The sequence below is a fragment of the Orcinus orca genome, chromosome 1, assembly GCF_937001465.1.
Source record: "Orcinus orca chromosome 1, mOrcOrc1.1, whole genome shotgun sequence".
Taxonomy (NCBI): Eukaryota; Metazoa; Chordata; class Mammalia; order Artiodactyla; family Delphinidae; genus Orcinus; species Orcinus orca.
The window spans coordinates 186562242-186579955 of record NC_064559.1 but is presented as its reverse complement, the minus strand read 5'-3'; the positions used below and the strand labels follow the sequence as shown (position 1 = coordinate 186579955).

The following is a 17714-nucleotide window of genomic DNA, read 5'->3' as shown; positions in this document are numbered from 1 at the left end:
TTTCTCAGACTTTCCTAGTTTTTGATGACCATGACAGTTTTGAGGAGTACTAGTTAGGTATTTTTTTCGGACGCCCTACTGTTCTATTTGGCCTGATGTTTTTCTCATGTCAAGACTGAAATTATAGGTTATTGGGAGGAAGATCAGAGAGGTAAAGTGTCATTTTCATCACATACTGTCAAATGTACATACTGTCAATGTGACTTGTGACTGTTGATGTTGGCGTTGGTCACCTGGCTGAGGTAGCTGGTGTCAGGTTTCTCTGCTGTGAAGTTACTCCTCTTTCCCTCCTTTTTCATACTGCACACTTTGGAAGGAAGTCACTCTATGCAGCCCACCCCCAAAGAGCGGAGAGTTATGCTCCACCTCCTTGGCTATCTGCAGAAATTATTTCAAATTCTTCTGCATGAGACATTTGTCTCCTCTCCCATTTATTAATTTATCATTTCACTGAACTTCTCAACAATGGGTTGCTATTTACTACCCCCATTTTCCTGGAAACTGGAAACCCCTCCCTTCTTCCCAACCCGGCTCACCCCAGAACTAATTTCTGAAGAGCTTCTCCACCTCCCTGAGGGAAAAAAAAAATGGCCTCCTCTGTGTCATCTACATCCTCTTCCCCTTTATAATTCCACCTAATTCCCACTACACATATGTATTGTGCTCTGCTCGGTGCCAGGCACTGTGCTTAGGGCTCGAACACAAATGGTACACGTGGGCGCTGTCCTCCAGTTGCTCAGCCTTGACATCCTGCGCTAGACTGGAATCTCCAGGAGGGCAGGGATTTTGTCCAACTTGCTCATGGCTGTGTTTCCAGCCAACCAGCACAGCGTCTGATAGGAGGTCCTTAAATCACTATTTAACGAATTGGGAAATGCTTCCCAGAGGAAGGCAAACACTGGCAGGTGATTGCTTATGTGTGTGTCCTTCCCCGGGGGACTGGGTGCTTCCTGAGGGCAGGGTCAGCCTTGATTCATCGTGGCCTAGAGGCCAGCTGGCAGTGAGTGAGTGTTACAGGAGGTCTGAGCCCGGTGAAAAGACCCAGGGACTGGCCGCCTCCTCAGGTAGAAGTGAAGTTTGGAAGCTGACACAGCCCGGGAGGCCGAATCCGGAGGACTTGGTGACTGATTGGCTGGGGAGGGTGAAGCGGGAGGAGGAGTCACACACAGATGGCTCTGAGGTCTGGAGCTGGGGGACAGCCGGTGCCACCTCTGAGAGACTCGGCGAGGACAGCCACTGACAACCTCCGGCGGCCCCACCCTTTGGGGGCTCGGGCCTAGGGCCAGGGAGCGCCGGAGCTTACTGAGGGAGGGGGTGGCCGGGCCTGTACAAACTTCTCCCCCTCCCCCCATCCCCGTGTCCTCGACTTAAAAACAAAAATCTCAGCCTGGATTTTGAGCACGATCGTTGGTTATCAGGTGTGGGAGCCCATCCTGGGGGTCCCCTCCTGCCTGCCGTCTGCGAGGGAGACCCCCAGGCACGGCCTGGCCCTGCGCGGGCTCGGCCTGGTCGGGGCCGCGGCCCGCCAGGCCCAGGACCCCGTCCGCCGTCGCCGGGGAGGGGGCCTGGGCGGGACAATGGCCGCGGCAGCCGGGGCCCCGGGAGCCCCCGTGCTGGGGAAGGGGCTGGCCTAGGGCCGGGCGCCGGTGCCCTCCCCGCGCGGCTCGGGCGGGCGGAGGGGGGCGAGGAGTTCCTTTGTGGCTCTGCCTCCGGCGCGGCGCGGGCGGGGGGCGCCGCGCAACTTTGAGAGGCGGCAGCGGCGGCGGCGGCGGCGAGCGCGAGACGAGGCCCCGGGGCCCAAGCGGGGCCCCCAGCGCGCGGCCCGCCCCCGCCCCCCGCCCGGCCCCCTCCTCTCCCGCGCCGTCGCCCGCGCCCGGCGCTGCCCACTCGCGGGAGCCCCCGGGGCCGGACGGGCTGCGCAGCCGGAGAGGCGGGGGCCCGACGCGGCCCCCCCCGGAGCCGGGCGCCTGGCGCGGGGGCTCGCCGAGCGCACGGGGGGCCGCGCGGCGCTGCAGACCCAGCCTCCCGCCGCCGCCGCCGCCGCCGCCGCCGCCTCGGCGCTTGCAGAACCCAGAAGTGAACAGCAGGCGACCCGGAAGGTTTGCGCGCGGCTCCGCACCGAGCCGGAGCCGGAGCCCGGAGCCGGAGCCCCAGCCCGGCCCTACTCGGGCCGCCGGGCGCGGGGCTGCGGCCGCGTCCCGGAGCCGCCGCCAGCACAGCCAGGTCCGTGCGGGCCCGGAGCGCGGGGAGCGGGCCCGGCGGCGGCGGGCGCCCGCCCGCGGGAAAGTTGCGCCGAGTTGCGGGCGGGGGGCCGGCCGCGCGGGCCGGGGCGCTCAGAGGGCCCGGGGCCGCCTGCACCTCGGGCCCGGCCCGGAGCGGCGGCGGTAGCGGCGCGCGGGGTAGGAAGTGTCTCCGGCGGTGTGTCTGGTCTGCTCTCCGAGTGTGCGTGTGCGTGTGTGTGTGTGTGTGTGTGTGTGTGCGCGCGCGTGTGTGTGTTTTCTTAAGCCGGGCTATTCAAACCTGCTGCAATTCTCCGGTAAACAATGATTCATGGGGCTTAATGCAAATAAACGGATTGCAAACGACGCGGTTCGCGCACTTTGCAGCCGGCCGGGTGGAGCGGCCAGTGCCGGATTTCTCCCTTTTTTTGCAGATCTGCAGAATATGGCGTCCCTGTCCTGTTTTAAAAATAAGCCAGGCTGCCATTTTTGTTTTTCTTTTGTCTGAAAATTTTAATAAAACTGTCTGAGAATGTGGGAGAGGCGGCTGGAAGCAGAGGGGGCACCCGAAGGGTTGGCTTTTTTCCTTTTCTTTGGCGAGAGCCGCGAGCCTTTCGGGGAGGTGAGACACAATGCAATTGCACTTTAAAGAGAAAAAAAAAAAAAGGAAGCCGCTGGGCGATTTTGGGGGGAGGGTTGGGAATTTAAAGTTAACTCCGAAAGTTTTCTCTTTTTTTTTAGTTTTTTTTTTTTTTTTTTCTTTTGGAAGGCGGTGAAATGCCGCGAAAGGATCTCGGGGCTCATTTCTCCCCCCAGCCAGCTGCCTCTGCGGGATTTTTGGGAAAAAGTTAACTGCCGATTTCCCCAGAGCTGCGGGGGGGATGTGGAGGATTGGGGACGGGGGTTTCGGGGGACTAGGAAATGTCTTTTGGAAGAGGCCGCGTAAAACGGCATTGTAAGGAACTATATTCTCAGATTTGGAGGAGAGGGTTGGCAATAGGGGCTCTGAGTGGGCCCTGGGTTTCCAACTAAGACCCTCAGCATGAGGAAGTAATCCTGCTCTCCCCCACCCAGCCCTGGAGCAGTGTGGAACCCTCAGAGCTCTGAGCTGGGGGTGGGGTGGGCCTGTCTCCTTCATGGGTGGCCGGGGCCCCATTGTAGGCGGAAATCCTGCCCTGGGTGCTGCGGTAGCTCCCTGAGCCCTTGGGCAAGTGTGCTCGGCAGTTGGAGAGCCCCTTCCCCGACCTGGTGGGCCTCCTGGCCGTGGTAGGTGGCTTCTGGTGCTAAATGCCCCCAGGTGGTTGGCTCTTGGCTGGGTGCAGGCCGGCAGCCCCAGGGGGACCTGTCTGAGGGGAGGGGCCAGGAGAGGTTGTCCGGTGGTGGTCGTCTGAGCCTCTTCCCTGCGGTGTGCTCTTACCCACTCTGCCGCCCCTGCCCTGCCCTGGAGGCTCCCTGTTGGAGGCAGTTTGGACTTGGGTGAAGTTCCTGAAGTATTTCTCTGGACAGGTCAGGGCTTGCTGGCTTTGAGGCTACAGAAGTGTTCTGAAGGCCAGGCCCACGAGGTCTGGGGTGGCTGGCGCTGTCCAAGTCACCTGGGCAGCCTTGGTTGGGTGTGGTCTTTCCCTTTTGGGAGAGTTTGTCTGTCCTGGGAGGACCCTAAGCCTGTCTAACCCCTTCCCCAAGGTCTCCTGGAGGGGAGACCCCTCCAGTCACTCCTGGTCTGTGACTCCACAGGGCAGGGTGAGCTCACTTCGGGCAGAGCCAGGGGTTGAAGCCTGGGGCTTAGGGATTCAGGGCTGCAGAACTTGGCATGTCTGAGCCAGAGGGTACTAAGCCAGGCATTTTTCTGATGGAGAAACTGAAGTCTAGAGAGGGGAAGTGATTGTCCCAAAGTCACATTGCCAGTTAGATGGAGAGCTGAGACAGGGACTCAGATTTCAGGTTTTTACATCTGGGCTCTCTCCACCGTTCTCTGTTGGGGGTCTGACCCCTGGAAGAGTCATTTTGGACAGAACTGGACTGGAATGGGACAGCATGTCCACCTTCACTCCTACCCCTGCCCACCGCCATCATAATCCTGCCTGAGTGAAGGGAACTTTACAGTTTGCACAGTGTAGTGCGTGATTGTTATCACGTCAGGTTTCTCCCAGAAACTCAGGTGAAATTGTCAAGGTGGGGGATACTTAACCCCATTTTAAAATTTAGGAAACTGAGGCTTGGAGAGGTTAAGCAGTGATAGAGGAGGGCTTAAACTCAAGCTTCCGGACTCCTTGTCCAGGGAGCCTTTTCCTGGGTGGACTTTGGTACTTGTGGACAGGTGTCTTTCCCAACTGCTAGTTTTTGATCTTTCAAATTCTTCTGCTTACCCCAGTGACTGTGTAAAAAATCTAGAAGCCCACCCCTTAAAGAATGTCAGAGCTGAAAAGGCCCTGAGAGGTCATCTCGGCTCAGAGAGGGGCAGCCACGTGCTTGAAGTCACCCAGCAGTTTGGGTCCCAGCTAGGAGCGGAGCCTGTCTCCTGTCTCCTTTTGTCTGTGAGACACTCAGAGGGGGAGTGAAGCACTCTACCTCCCACCAGATTCCACTGCTTGCTGGTGGTTATGGTGATGGGGCCACGGGCACTATAATGGCCAGCACCTGGCAGAGGCATGGCTTTGTCCCGGGGGCTAAGGAATAGGCTGTTTGTGGTCTGGGGGATGGGGGCAAGATGGCCGTTGGTGTGTGGGTGAGGTGTGGACTGGGTCTGAAGCTAGCCTGGCCCCAGCTCCTCCCTGGGCAGACACTTCCCTGCCTCTGTAAAGTGAGAGTCCTTCCTTCCTTCCTTCCTTCCTTCCTTCCTTCCTTCATCCATTAGTTCATTCATTAGTTTGCTAGATTATTCTTTTATTCTTTCATTGTACATTCATTAGTTTATTGGTTAGTCATTTCAGTAGTCATCCATCTGCCCTCCCATCCATCCATCCATACATACGTTCATCTGTCCAGCCAGCCAGTCCCTAGCTTACCTGCCCAGGTTGGACAGCCATGTGAAATACAAGGACAGTCCTTCAGGGCTCCAAAGCTAACAGGGTGCAGAAAGCACTAGCTAGGGCAGTATCCATGGGTGCCTACATGAGTCCTCAGGGAAGGTCTCTTGGAGAAGCAGGGACTTGAAAATACCACTACCATGATGGTGAATCTGGGTCCTGGGACCAAGATCCATTTGTCTTTACAGTTTGTACAGTGTGGTGTATGGCTCGTGTGACTTTGGGCACATTCTTCCCCTCTCTGAGCCTCGATTTCTTGATCTTTAAAATGCGGTAATCTCTGTGACTCTCTCATGGCTTGTTGGGAACGAACACAAGAGTGTCTGTGATGTCTCCCCGCCGTGGCCAGGCATGTAGTAGGAGCTCAGTGTACACCAACTGAATTAGAAGGATTGTTGATTACCACCTCAGGCCCTGCCTTGATTTTGAAAACCATCGTGCTGGTTTCAGAATGAGCCCAATGATCATGATCTGGGGACCCTGAAAGCCTTGTTTAGCCTTGTCATTCCCCTGCTGAAACTCTTTTAATATTTCCTAGGCATTTTGAAGAACTAGAATCCAAAGTCCTTTAGGGGCCTACAAGGCCCTTTATGGTCTGGGCCTGCCCACCCCTCCACCTCAGCTTCCCCTCTACCCCCCAGTCTCACCACTTCCAGCCACACCAGCTTCTTTCTGCACCTCGAATTTACAAAGCCTGTTGGCAGGGCCTTTGCACATCCACCCCCGACCTGGAATGCTTGCACGGCTGGCGCCTTTTTGTTTTACAGGTTTCGGCTCAGCTGGGGCTTCCCTGGCCACCTGCTCTGTGATAGCTTCCCACTGTCACTCTCGGTCACATCAGCCCTTGCAGCTCTCATCAGTATCCGAAACTTCGTGTATTTGTTTATTTGCACTAAGCCTTGCCTGTCCGCACAGCTGTCACATGCTTAAACCCCACGCAGGCGAGTGGGCAGGTGGGTCCAGGACGGGGTGGCTGTGGCTTTGGTGGATGTGAGGAGATGCCGCCCTGGCTGCGGGGCAGCCCCTGGGAGATGAAGTGACACCAGGCTCTGCCCTCTCCTCCCCTGGGAGGCTCCGGGCTGTTGTCAGGAGATAATGAGATGATTAAATCATGGGATCTAAGAATCCTAGTCTCTTTCAATCTCAGAACCTTAGCATCTAAGAAGATTTCTGCCTCAGAACCTTTGACACTGGAGTCCGTGCTTGATCCAATCTGGGACTTAGACCCTTTACAAAGAGCTCTCACTGCCTTACTTATTTAGTGGCCCAGAGTGCTTACGCTGCGCCAGGCCGTGTTCCAAAAGGCTTTATAAATGCTGACATGTTTAATCCTCATTGTTATTACCCCCATTTTACAGCCAAGGAAATGGAGGCACAGATTAGGGAACTTGCCCAAGTTCACAGAGCTCAACAGGCACATCGTGCGATTTGAACCCAGCACCCTGGGACTCTGCCTTAGAATCCCACAGCTGGTGAGGGGAAGCCCAGCCTCACCTGATCCCTGCACAGAGCGGGAACTCCCTTCCCACATCCTTGACAAGAGGGCCTCTGATCTCCGCTAGAGTGGCAGGGAGTTCCCTCCTCACCAGGCCCCCTAGCCTCCCTTTGTCAGACAGTTGTCATTGCTGGAAAGGTCTTTACACAGTGTGAAGTGCTGCACCTCCCCCTGTGAATAACACTTGGGAAGTGATGTTAGTGTTACGGTTTCCCAGTGCTTTGGACCTTATAGTTTGATGACTTCAGTAGCTTCTCTTTCCCCACTGGGTTGTGAGCTCCCTGAGGGCAGGCCTCCTCGGTGCTCGGTGTTGAATGTGTGACCGGGCACTGAGCGTACATGCATCCCGAGCTCCTCCTGTCTCTGTAGCACCGTGCTAGGCCCTGGTCCAGGGTATTGGAAAGGCTTGGTGTACTGGGGGAAAGAGGACAGTTATCTTTCCATGTAGCCGCATGTATACCCAGTTCGTGGGGAACCATTTGAGATCTAAAGTCACACACTAATTGAGGAGAGGTGGACCTCACAGATTATCCAGCCAAACCTCATTCCGTCCATTGGGGAAACTACAGCGGGAAAGGAGAGGAGTAGGCCTTGTCCACACATCCCGACGCTTTGCCTGGTGGGCTTTCCTCTCCTCAGGTGCCAACAGGCTGCCGCAATATGTGCCTTGGGGTTCAAAGGCAACGACAGCCCTGGTTGGGGAGCTGCTCCCTCTGTTGCATCGGCCTCCTCGTCTTCACAATGGGGGTAACACTCCTCGAGGTGCAGGGCTGCAGAGGGCCCAGCGCCCCACCTGGACTTGGGTGGGATTGAGAGGTGGGTTTGGCTTCGTGGAACCAGGGCTGGCGCCGGGCTTTGGAGGCTGGTAGGATTCGGGGACGGGGCGGAGTGGTGTGTTGAATGGATAAGGTGTGTGGGGAAGGCCAAGGGATTTGGCTCTGGGGCCCAAAGCGTCCTCCCTTGTCCCTGCATCATCCGTGTGGCAGGATATCCTTGGGGGGCGGTCCCTACCATTGGGGTCCTTCTCTGAGCTTTGGGCAAAGGCTTCATGTTCCTTGAGGGGACAGTTTAGCGATTTCAGGTTCTGGGGTTCAATGGGAGGACACCTGGCTGAGACGGGCACACACCCCCCAGACACACTCAAATACACACACTTGCACATATTCATACTATCAGCCATTCCGCTTCCACCTTTGACCCTGCTCCCCCGCCCCACTTTTGCCAATTCGAGGTGCTCCCCTGCTATTTCAGAAACACCACCAGAGGTGCCCCAAAGTGGGCCTATAGGAGCCAGGAGTTCAGGAGACAAGTCCACACACGTGATATACACACACATCACACAGAAGCACGTTTATGCACTCCTGCCACCCACAGCTTACACACATGTTCATATACCCGTGTGCACCTGCCAGGAAGCAACACACAGCTGCCTGCCTGCCTCTCGTGTACTTCCACACTCTTGTACATGCCATATGTATCACCTGCACACAGGCGTGCTCATGCACGTGTGTGTTTTACACGGAGGTGCCTCTTACACCAGCCTCACGTTCTGGCCTTGCACACAGTGTCTCCTGCACACCCGTGCAGCTGTGTGTGCCCACACCCTGCCCGGATCTGTTTGCAGCCTGCCTGGACCTCCCACCTTCACCCGGCAGGACTTCTTGAGTATTTACCATATACCAGGGCCCATGCTCCATGCTGGGGACAGAGGTGGGGAAAACTCATACCGTTCCTGCCCTGGTCGGGGAGACATTAGACAAACACAAATGATGATATGATTACAGACTCTGGTAACTGCTGGAAAGGAACCACTTTCCTATGATGAGGAAAGTGGTACTTTTAGATTTACTGTAACCAGTGACGATAATCGTGTGTGGGGGGGAGAGGGGCTTCTGGGAGGAAGTGATAGCTGAACTGGCTTGAAGTTTCCCAGGTGAGGGCATTCCAGGCAGAGGGAACAGCTGGAGCAAAGGCCCCGAGGTGGGAAACCAAGGAACATGGAGAAGGTGGTAGGCCTGCGACCTGGGGGAGGTGGGCCTGGCCTGCCAGAGCCTGTAGTAGGTCTTCCCTGGCCTCGACCCTGACCCACATGTCCACCTCAGGCCCTCTCCATCCCTCTCTCTGACCAGCCCAACCTTCCCTTTGCTGCCTTGTCCTGCTCAGGGCCCACTCTACCTGCTGGCCTCCACCCCGGGCCTGAGCCCTGTCTGCCCTGCCCCACAGGCTGCCCACCCCAGGGGTCCTGAGATACAGCATGAGGACAGGCTCTGACCACCTGCTGGGGGTTCCCGGCCTGGGACCCCTAGGACCTGTCTAGAAAGCTCCTGGGAGCCAGGCCACAGCTGGGGTTCAGCAGCTGGCTCCCTTGCTTTGCGTAATCCCAGACTTGGCTCTCCAGGGGTCTGCCAAGCAGCCCCTGTGGGGTCTGAAGGCCTCCCCGAGCTGCTGCATCCACTGCCCCCCAGCCCAGGTGATGTCTCTGGTTGGTCACATTTCCACGTGGGTCTTTGAAATGTTGGGAAAGTCTCCCGAGTGCCTCGGAGAACCTAATGACAAAACAGCAACGACCAACACTGAATCCTTACTGTGTACCAGGCACTGTTCTAAAGACTTGTTATGTATTCACTTATCAAATCCTTACAAAGACCCTGAGGCCATACCTTTATCATCCCAGTTTGGTAATAGTCTCTGGGGCTTTGACCCAGGTTGTCTTGTTCCAGAATCTTTACTTTTAACCCGTCGGTGGCCACATCGCCCCTCAGAGGGTCCAAGAATCCAGGCTGTGATTTAGTTGAATCTCTTTGTTTTATAGAGGAAGGAACAAAGGCCCAGAGAGGAAATGGACTTGTGAAAGGTCACACAGCGAGCAGATGGCAGAGGCGTCCAACTCCTTCTGCCCTCACCAGCCGCACGACCTTGGGCAGGTTACATCTTCTCTGAGCCTCATTCCTGACCCCAAGCAAGGGAGAGATTGCCCTGGAAGCCAGCAGGGTGGGACCTTTGGGGGATGCGAGGACCGCAGTCGAGAAGGGACACGGGTGGGGGCTTTTGGGCCCCCTGGATGTGTGCTTGGTAATAAGTCATTGAGCCGCTCATTTTTGTTCCAGGCATCTTTCTGAATGTGTGTTGTATTTCGAACTGTTCACAGCATCCACCTCACAGGGTCGTCGTTAGGAGCCTGAGTGAGAAGTACTTGTAAGGCCCCTAATAGTGCCTGATGTGGAAGAAGTGCTCAGTGATCTATTATCATTGTCATTTCACCCTGGCAGGAGTTCCCTGTGGGGATGGGAGCTGGGGGACCCAAGGGGAGATGGAAGCAGAGAAAGGCATGTGTTCAAAGCCTGCAGAATGTCCTCTCAGCCCTGAGAAGGTGGTCATGGCCTGTTCCCTGGTGAGGGCACTGGGGCTCCCAGAGAGGGTCACCTCCCTGGGTGTCTCTGAGTGGCTGGTGGTAGGAGAGGGGAGGGACAAGGAGGGGAAGGGACAGCATCCCAGCTCCCACTGACCACGGTGCACACAGCCGCCCCCTCCCGCTCTGATCAGCCCCGTCATCACGATGAAAATGGCCCTTCGCAGCCCTGCAGGGCTGTGGCAAGCCAGCCTAATTGGATCCAGGACCCTCAGGAGCCTAGTTCCTCACAGGAAGTTCCCAGGAACAAGTTTCCAAGGCTGGCCTGGGTCCTGGGGGTGGGGTGGGGTGGGGGGCAGCAGCTGGGACTCAGGGCTCTGGCTGTGTGGAGTTGGGGCCACATGGAGGGCAGAGGGGTCATGGGAGGAAAACTGAGCACATGGGGTCTCAAAGCGCTGGGAAGGTGGGAAACCTCAGCTTCCCTCTCCTAGACCATCTCCTGCTTGTCCCTTCCAGGCCATCCTTCTGGGCCCCTGATGACCTGTCTGTTGAAAACCTTGACCATGGCCTTTCCTGGCTCAGGGACCCCTGAACGTGGCCCCGCGTGGCCTTTCATCAAGTGCCTTCTGGAACGCTGGCCCCTTATGAACTGCCCCGGCAACTTTTCCCTCCTTCCCCTGTGAATTCCTGCACTGGGCCCACACCAGACCAAACACGAGTCCACATGCTTTCCTGCCTCGGGGCCTTTGCACGTGCATTTTTTCCCACCCGGCCTGCCCTTCCCTGGCATCTCTCTCTTGACATCTCCCCTTCCTGCCATCAGTAAGTCCCACCTTCATGCAGTCTGTGTTCATCCCTCAATGGGATGAGCTCGTCTTCCCAGGAGCGCCCCCGCCTCTAGCTCAGCCACACCCCAGCAGTACCTTGTTGCCCCTCCCTGGGGCAGGGGCCATTTTTGAGAAAGCTTTTCTGTCCTAGGAAGCTAGCAGCTTTCCATGTCTTTGCACACATGCCCCTCTGCTCTCTCTCTACCCTCTTGCTCTCCTGGCAGACTTCCCCATCTTCAAGACCCGCATGGACAGACCCCCTCCTCCCATGGGTTCCCTCAGTGAACTTTATCAAGCAGCTAGGGTGCTAGGCTCTGGGGCTGCAGCAGTGGCCCTGTCCTTGAGGGTCATGGCTGGAGGCAGTGTTTAGAGGCATGATACAGAGGTGGGGTAGGGGGAATGCAGGGGGCCACAGGGTCAGAGCTGAGACCTGAAGGAAGAGCTGGGTGAGCTGTGCCACTGAGTCTGGATATAGGGTTGTAACCAAGCCCTGACCTCACTGACACCTGGGGGATTGGACAGATAAGTTATCAGGCTATTCTAGGGTAGGGGGGATGCGTGCTTAGGTTAAGGGGAGCCCAGGAGGCTGTGGGAGCTCAGGGGAGAGGCTGCAAACGTAGCCAAGGATGGGGCTGGCGATCAGGAAGGTTTCCTCTAGGCAGTGACAGCTCAGCTGACTTCTGATGGCCGTTGGGCATCTGACAAGGTTCCAACTGGATGATGGTCCCCCACGTGGAAGGGCATAGCCTGTGCAAAGAAAGGCAAGGTGGCATGAGAGCAACTTGTTTTGGGAACCTGCAGGTCGTTTAGTGAGGCTGGAGGGAGAGATGCTTGTGGCCAGCAAGGCCTCCTTAGCAAAGGCCCTGGGCCACCCTGGGGAGTTTGAACTACACCCCAAAAGTTATGGCAACCCAATAGGGATTTTAAGCAGGAGAGTGAGTGAGTGGGCAGGCTTTCCTTTGTTTGGCTTTGGCTCCCCAAGTCCCCAGATAGGCAGGGGAGTCCCCCTCTGACTGCACTCCTGGCTGGGGTCTGGGGTAGGGCTCGAGGCTCACTGTGGGACTTTGAGCAAGCCCCTGACTCTCTCTGAGCCCCTGTCTCCTCCTGGGTAAACCTGCAGGGCCTGAGGCCAGGATCCTAGTGGGGCCGTAGGCAGAGGCTGGGGTGTCTTTCTTGGCCAAAGCTGGCCGAACCTTTAGTTTTATTAAAAATATTCCTTAAAAAGTCATGTAGCCACGCTTCAGAAAAGTCGGAGAATAGGGAAATGAAATAAACCAAAACCCACCCCCATTTCTGTCCCCACCCCGAGCCCGAAACACACCACTGCTAGCATTTTGGTGTTTCCTTCCTGTCTTTTCCCTCAGCACCCGGTTTTTAGATAGATGTCATTGCTCTATCTATACAAATAATTTTAAACTCTTCCCTTCCCCCCCAACTAATGTTGTATCATGAGTGTTTCCTAAATGACTGCAGGGTGGTTTTAATCCCTCTTTTTAATGGATGTGGTGTCAGGGTGGAAAACATGGGCTCCGGAGCCCGACTTTCTGAGTTCAAATCATATACACACTGCTTGACTTTGGGCAAGTTACCTAATTTCTCTGTGCCTCAGTTCCGTGTAAGGTTGATATGAATGTTAAATGAGTCATTGCAATGCCAGTAAACATTGGCTATTATCAACGACTGTAGACTATCACTGTGTAACATGATTTACAGAGCCATCCCCCTGTTGTTTAAAATTTTGGCTGTTCCAGGTTTTTGCTACTGTAAAAAAACCACTGAAGCAAACAGCTTTGTGCATAAAACTTTGTCTATATTTGGGGTATTTCCTAGGGACAGATGACCAAGAATAGGATCGCTAGGCCAGGAAGTCTGAAAATTTTTACAGAGCTCATGCAACGTTATTGCCAGATTGTTTTCGGAAATGTTTGTTCCAGTTTACACTCCCAGAAATAATGCATGGGAGTGCCATTTCACCATACCCTCACCAGCATTGAGTATTATCATTTTCTTATTGGGAAGAAAATGGGAAGCAGAACCATTTTCTGTGTTTATTAGCTGTTAACAACTTTTTTGGTCTGCTAGTCTCTACAGCACACAGCCTCTTCTCAGATCAATTAAGAAGATAGGGCTTAGATCCAGAAAATAGGGAAGAATATAACACAGGGGACAACATAGTGCCAGAGTGGCGGGAAGGGACTCAGAGGAGGGGGAGGGGACTTTCCTCTATCTAGGCCATGACACTTTCAGTTCCTTCTACCTAGACTATTCATTTATTCAAACATTTATCAGGTACTTTTTGGCTTAAAGGTAAATGACTCAGCCTTGATTGTGCCCTGACAGACAGCATGGACGAGAAAACAGGCAGAAAATGGACTGCCAAGGGTCTGATGATGAACATGCAGGGCACAAAGGGAGCAGAGAGGAGAGGTACCCAACATAGCATAGCAGTCCTGGAAGGCTTCCAGGAGGAAGTGGCCTGTAAACTGGGGCCTGAGGAATAAGTTGTAGTTAACCAGTGAAATGGGGAGGGCAGAGGGTTCCAGGGAGAGGTGAGGAAGTGAGAAGGGAAGTGGAGCAGTGGGGGAGCGCTCGGTCTGGCTGGGCAGAGTGGAAGGCAGAAATAAACACTGAGGACAAAGAGGTCGGCAAGGGCCAGGCATGGAAGGCCTAAGGAATCCAGACCTTGTCTGGAGGGAGGGAGGGAGCCATCAAAGGTTTTCAGTAGGGGAATGTTGTGATCTGATTTGTATTTTAGAAATATCACAGTGACTGCAGTAGGAGGGTCGTGTGGGTAGAGGTGAGGGACCCTGGGAGGAGGCTCTTGGAATAGCTGAGGCCAGAGCAGAAAGGGGCCCGGACCAGGGCAGGGAAGGTGTGGAGATAATCCCTGTGGAACCCTGACCGGCTTCAAAGTGCCAATGGAATTTCACCTCAGCCAGACAGCCCTTGCGGACATCTGCCATGACCCACCAGGTCATGTGTGCCTGGAGGATGGGTGGCATGCGACGGTCAGTTGAGTGCCCACCATCCCTGACCCTGATCCCCCCTGCTCCTCCCTGCCTCCAGACCCTCCATCTGTTACCCCCGCCCCCCTGGCTACCAACGACTTTCTCTTTTTTTAAGAATAAATTTATTGTTTTCATTATAAAAGCAACAACAACATTGCAGAGTAGCTGGAAATTAGAGAAACGAAGACAAAAAACCAGATCAGCCCCCGCTGCCTCCCCTAGCGCTCCCAGCCTCCCTCTGGGCGTGGTTCCCTGCAGCTTTTTCTGACGCAGGTTTTTATTTTTGCCTCCTTGTAATCATAGTATCCGGACAGTTTTGGGTCCTGCTCTCTCCCATTTGCTTTGTTGGGAGCTAGTTCCCCTGTGGCCATGGGGTCTGGGCATATCTCATTTTTTAATGTCTCTGGGCTGGCCTGGGGATGGGGTAGGTGGGACAAAAGTTGCTGTCCTGCAGCGGGCAAGGTTAATCACATTCCCCCTTGGGCTGTCCATTTTCTTTTGTGTCTGTTTTTCTAGGCCTGAACCTCCCCAGGTGGCAGGGCCTGGCACCTGGTGTGCCCCTTCCTCAGTGCCCCTGCCCCTTCTGCCCCTTGGTGGAGCTTGCTAGCTTGGCCTCAGAGGCCACCGTCCTGGGAAAGGGTGATGGATAGACCTGGTTTCCAATCCAGACTCAGTTCTGTGACCTCAGGCAAGTTACTTAACCTCTCTGGACCTCAGTTTCCTCATATGTATAATGGGTCTATTGCAACAATAAAATAATGGCTGTAAAATGCCCTGCTACCACCATTCCTGGCCTATTTTAGGTGTTCGGGAAAAGGTAGTCGGTATTATTGTGCTTTTTCATTCTACAAAGAGTTTCTGAAACCCCCTCGGACTAGATGCTGGAATGGCAGAGGTGAATGAGCACCACTTCTACCTGTGAAGACCTCACAGTCTGGTGGGCAAGTCACCCAGGGAAACATGACCGCACCAGGGTGTGATCAGCCCTGTAGTGCTTCACCAGATCTGGGTGGCATCCTAACTCCATCACTTGCTAGCTGTGTGACTTTGGGCAAGTTGGTCAGCCTCTCTGAGCTGCAGTTTCCTCTTCTGTTAAATGTACGTCTCACAGGGCCATTGGGAAAATTCAGTGACATGATGCGTGTAACATACTCAGCATAGCGCCTGGCAAGTAGTAGGTGCTGAAACCAGTGGTAGCTGCCATTTATTATTGTTATTGTTATTGTTATTCCCATATACAAGGTGCTGTTGGGAACACAGAGGAAGTGACTGACTGGGGGTTCAGGGAAAGCTCCGTAGAAGAGGGAACACTTGAGCTGGGTCTTGAAGGATGAGTAGAAGTTCACCAAGTGGGAAAGGACACTCTAGGTAAGGAGCCTGTGATTCCAGGTTGAAATCTGTCAATGAGGGGTTTGTTCTTTGGGGGAATAAGGCAATTGTGTTCATCCCAACTTCCCCGAGTGCCCCTCACTGCCTCCTTCCGGGTCTGCCTGGGGGCTGTATGCGCTCACCCTCCTGTAATAGCATCCACCTGTGACTCTGTCCTGGTGGCTGTGGGGTCCTGCCCATGGGAGTTGCCATGTCCCCATCTGTCCATGTTTGGGACCACAGATCTGGCATGTCGGAGTTTGGTGCTGTCTGTCTGCATGTTCCTGTGACTCTGTCTGTCTGCGTCGGTGTCCAGAGGACCTCCTGGGCCACACCTTGGAGGGCAACCTGCATGCTTCCTTGGCCTCCAGCTCTAACCAAATAGCCAGGCCTCCTTGGTCACCCTTTTCCCTGGCCCAGGGTAGCCCCCGCCTCTCATCTCCGTTCCATTCCCTGGGGACCTTCGACCAGTTCCCTCTCACTGCCTCCTCTCCTGGCTTCTCCAGGCCCGCCTACACTCAGCAGTCAGAGGGGCCTTTCTAAACCACAGATTCTGTCCCGTCACCTACTGCTTCAAGTCCAGACTCCAGGCCTCAGATTCTGGAACCGCCTTTCTAGGTCTGACCCTGGCCGTTGGCTCGAGCCTCATGTCCTGTCTCCCGGTCTACACTGATCGCTTTAGCTCGCCTCACGCACTGTGTTGCTTCTCACCTCTGGGCCTTTACGCAGGCTGCTGCTTTTGCCAGGAATGCTCCCCACTCCTTCTTTGCCCGGCTAACTCCCACTCATCCTTTAAGACCTAAAGCACGTATCACCTCCGCTGGGAAGTCCTCCCTGATCCTTTCTTTCCATCCTGTGCTCTGGGCTGCTCATCCCTGACTTGGGGGGCAAGAGCAAGTGACTTGCCCAAGATCACACAGCTGGTGTTTTGGAGCCAAGATTTGAACCTGGGTGCACTGGGCTCCAAATAAAGCAGGTTGTTCCGTGGTCCAGGTGAGCGGATAGTAGCTAGGACTTGTGAAGATGATGGAGTGGATTAGAGAGAGAGTTTGGAAATGGAATCCCGAAGACGTGGCTGCTGGTGTATCTGAGCTGGGAGGGGAGGGAGGGGACGTGCTGTGGATGAGTGTCCGTGGCAGGAGCGTCTGGGCAGATGGCGATGCCCCGCTCAGAGGGGATCGCTAGAGAAGTACATATCCTAGGGGAAGACCAAGTCCAGCTCAGACCTGCTGAGTCTGAGCAGCCCGTGAGTGGTCAGGGAGGTAACTGGAAGGTGGGCCTGGAGCTCCAGGGGGCAGCCTGGTCTGGGGGTGGAGACCGGGGGGTTGGCTGGTATTTAAAGTCCTAGAGTGGATGGGCCACCCAAGGACTGAGGCTAGTGGAAGAGAGGAGCTCCCGCCCACCCTGAGGAGCCCAGGCTGTGTGGGGTGGGAGCTGGGAAAGAGACTGAGAAGATGAGGAACCCAGGGCTCACGGCACCCAGGTCTTCTCAAAGGGCCCAGGTGGCCGGGAGGCCCTGAAGGACGGGACTGGAAGGTAGCCCTTCGGCTTTGACTGCATGGAGGTCCCTGGTGGCATGTGGCAGGCCTCACAGGCAAAAGTTCTTTTTTTTGCAGAAGCTTGCGGGTCACGTGTCTGCTTCCTTCCTTAGCTCAGGGCTCCCAGAGGGCAGGGCTCTTCTCTTTGCCTTCGGTTCCCCAGCACTGGTCCCCCGTTTGGCCCAGAGGATGTATCCAGAACGAATGGATGGGCAGATGGGTGGGTGGGCGGCTCTAGGAGGTGTTTCATTCATTGACCCATCCAACCTTTTTCACCTTTTAGAGCAAGAAAAACAAAATGACACCTTGCTCGCCCTACTGCAAGGATCAGGGCTGTGAGTCTCGAGGCTCAAAGCACAGTCTTGGCTTCTGTCTGGGGCATGAAGCCCAGTCTGCATGGCCTCCCCAGCCTCCAGGGGATGGGGTAGGTGGGACACTCAGCCCAGCCAGCCTGGCTCCTCTGCCCCAGGCGCTGTCCTCAGGCTCCTCCCTCCAACCGCGGTCCTCCAAGCTTCAGGCCCCCTGGCTTGCACACTGCCTGAGGCCTCCTCACCAGCAGCATTCAAGGCCCTGCTGGCTGGCCTGTCCCTCACCACTCTCCAGCTCTCTTTGGTGTCAGTGGGTGGCTGCCCACTGTCCCAAACCTGCCTTGTACTTTCATACCTCCATGTCTGCTCAAACTGTTGCCTCTGCCTGGATGCCCTTCTGCCTTGTCCATCTGTCCTAAACAGACACTGACCAGTCTCTCTCCTGCTTAAAATCTCTCCCTCAACACAAGGTCTGCGTGGCTTAGCCCGGCCCCGGCCACCCTGTCACGCGAGTCCCAGGGCTGCACAGGTGCACACCTACCTAGAAGGCTTGTTGGGGGGCTCACGTGAGATGCT

At 55.5% G+C, this 17714-nt stretch overlaps 1 protein-coding gene across 9 annotated transcripts in view; it reads left to right on the top strand.

Moving 5' to 3' along the window:
- Positions 1-1861: 1861 nt before the first annotated feature.
- Positions 1862-17714, top strand: part of ZNF362 (zinc finger protein 362) — a 37401-nt gene continuing 21548 nt past the window's right edge. The window contains exons 1-3 of one of the 9 annotated variants that reach the window (XM_033422224.2): positions 1862-2223; positions 9553-15292; positions 17114-17254. In XM_033422224.2, coding sequence (XP_033278115.1) covers positions 17211-17254 — 44 coding nt within the window. In that variant the 5' untranslated portion in view covers positions 1862-2223; positions 9553-15292; positions 17114-17210. Of the gene's footprint in view, positions 2224-7562; positions 15293-17113; positions 17255-17714 lie in introns of those variants that run through there. The other 8 variants (XM_033422225.2, XM_033422226.2, XM_033422231.2 and 5 more) reach the window with 8 other exon arrangements.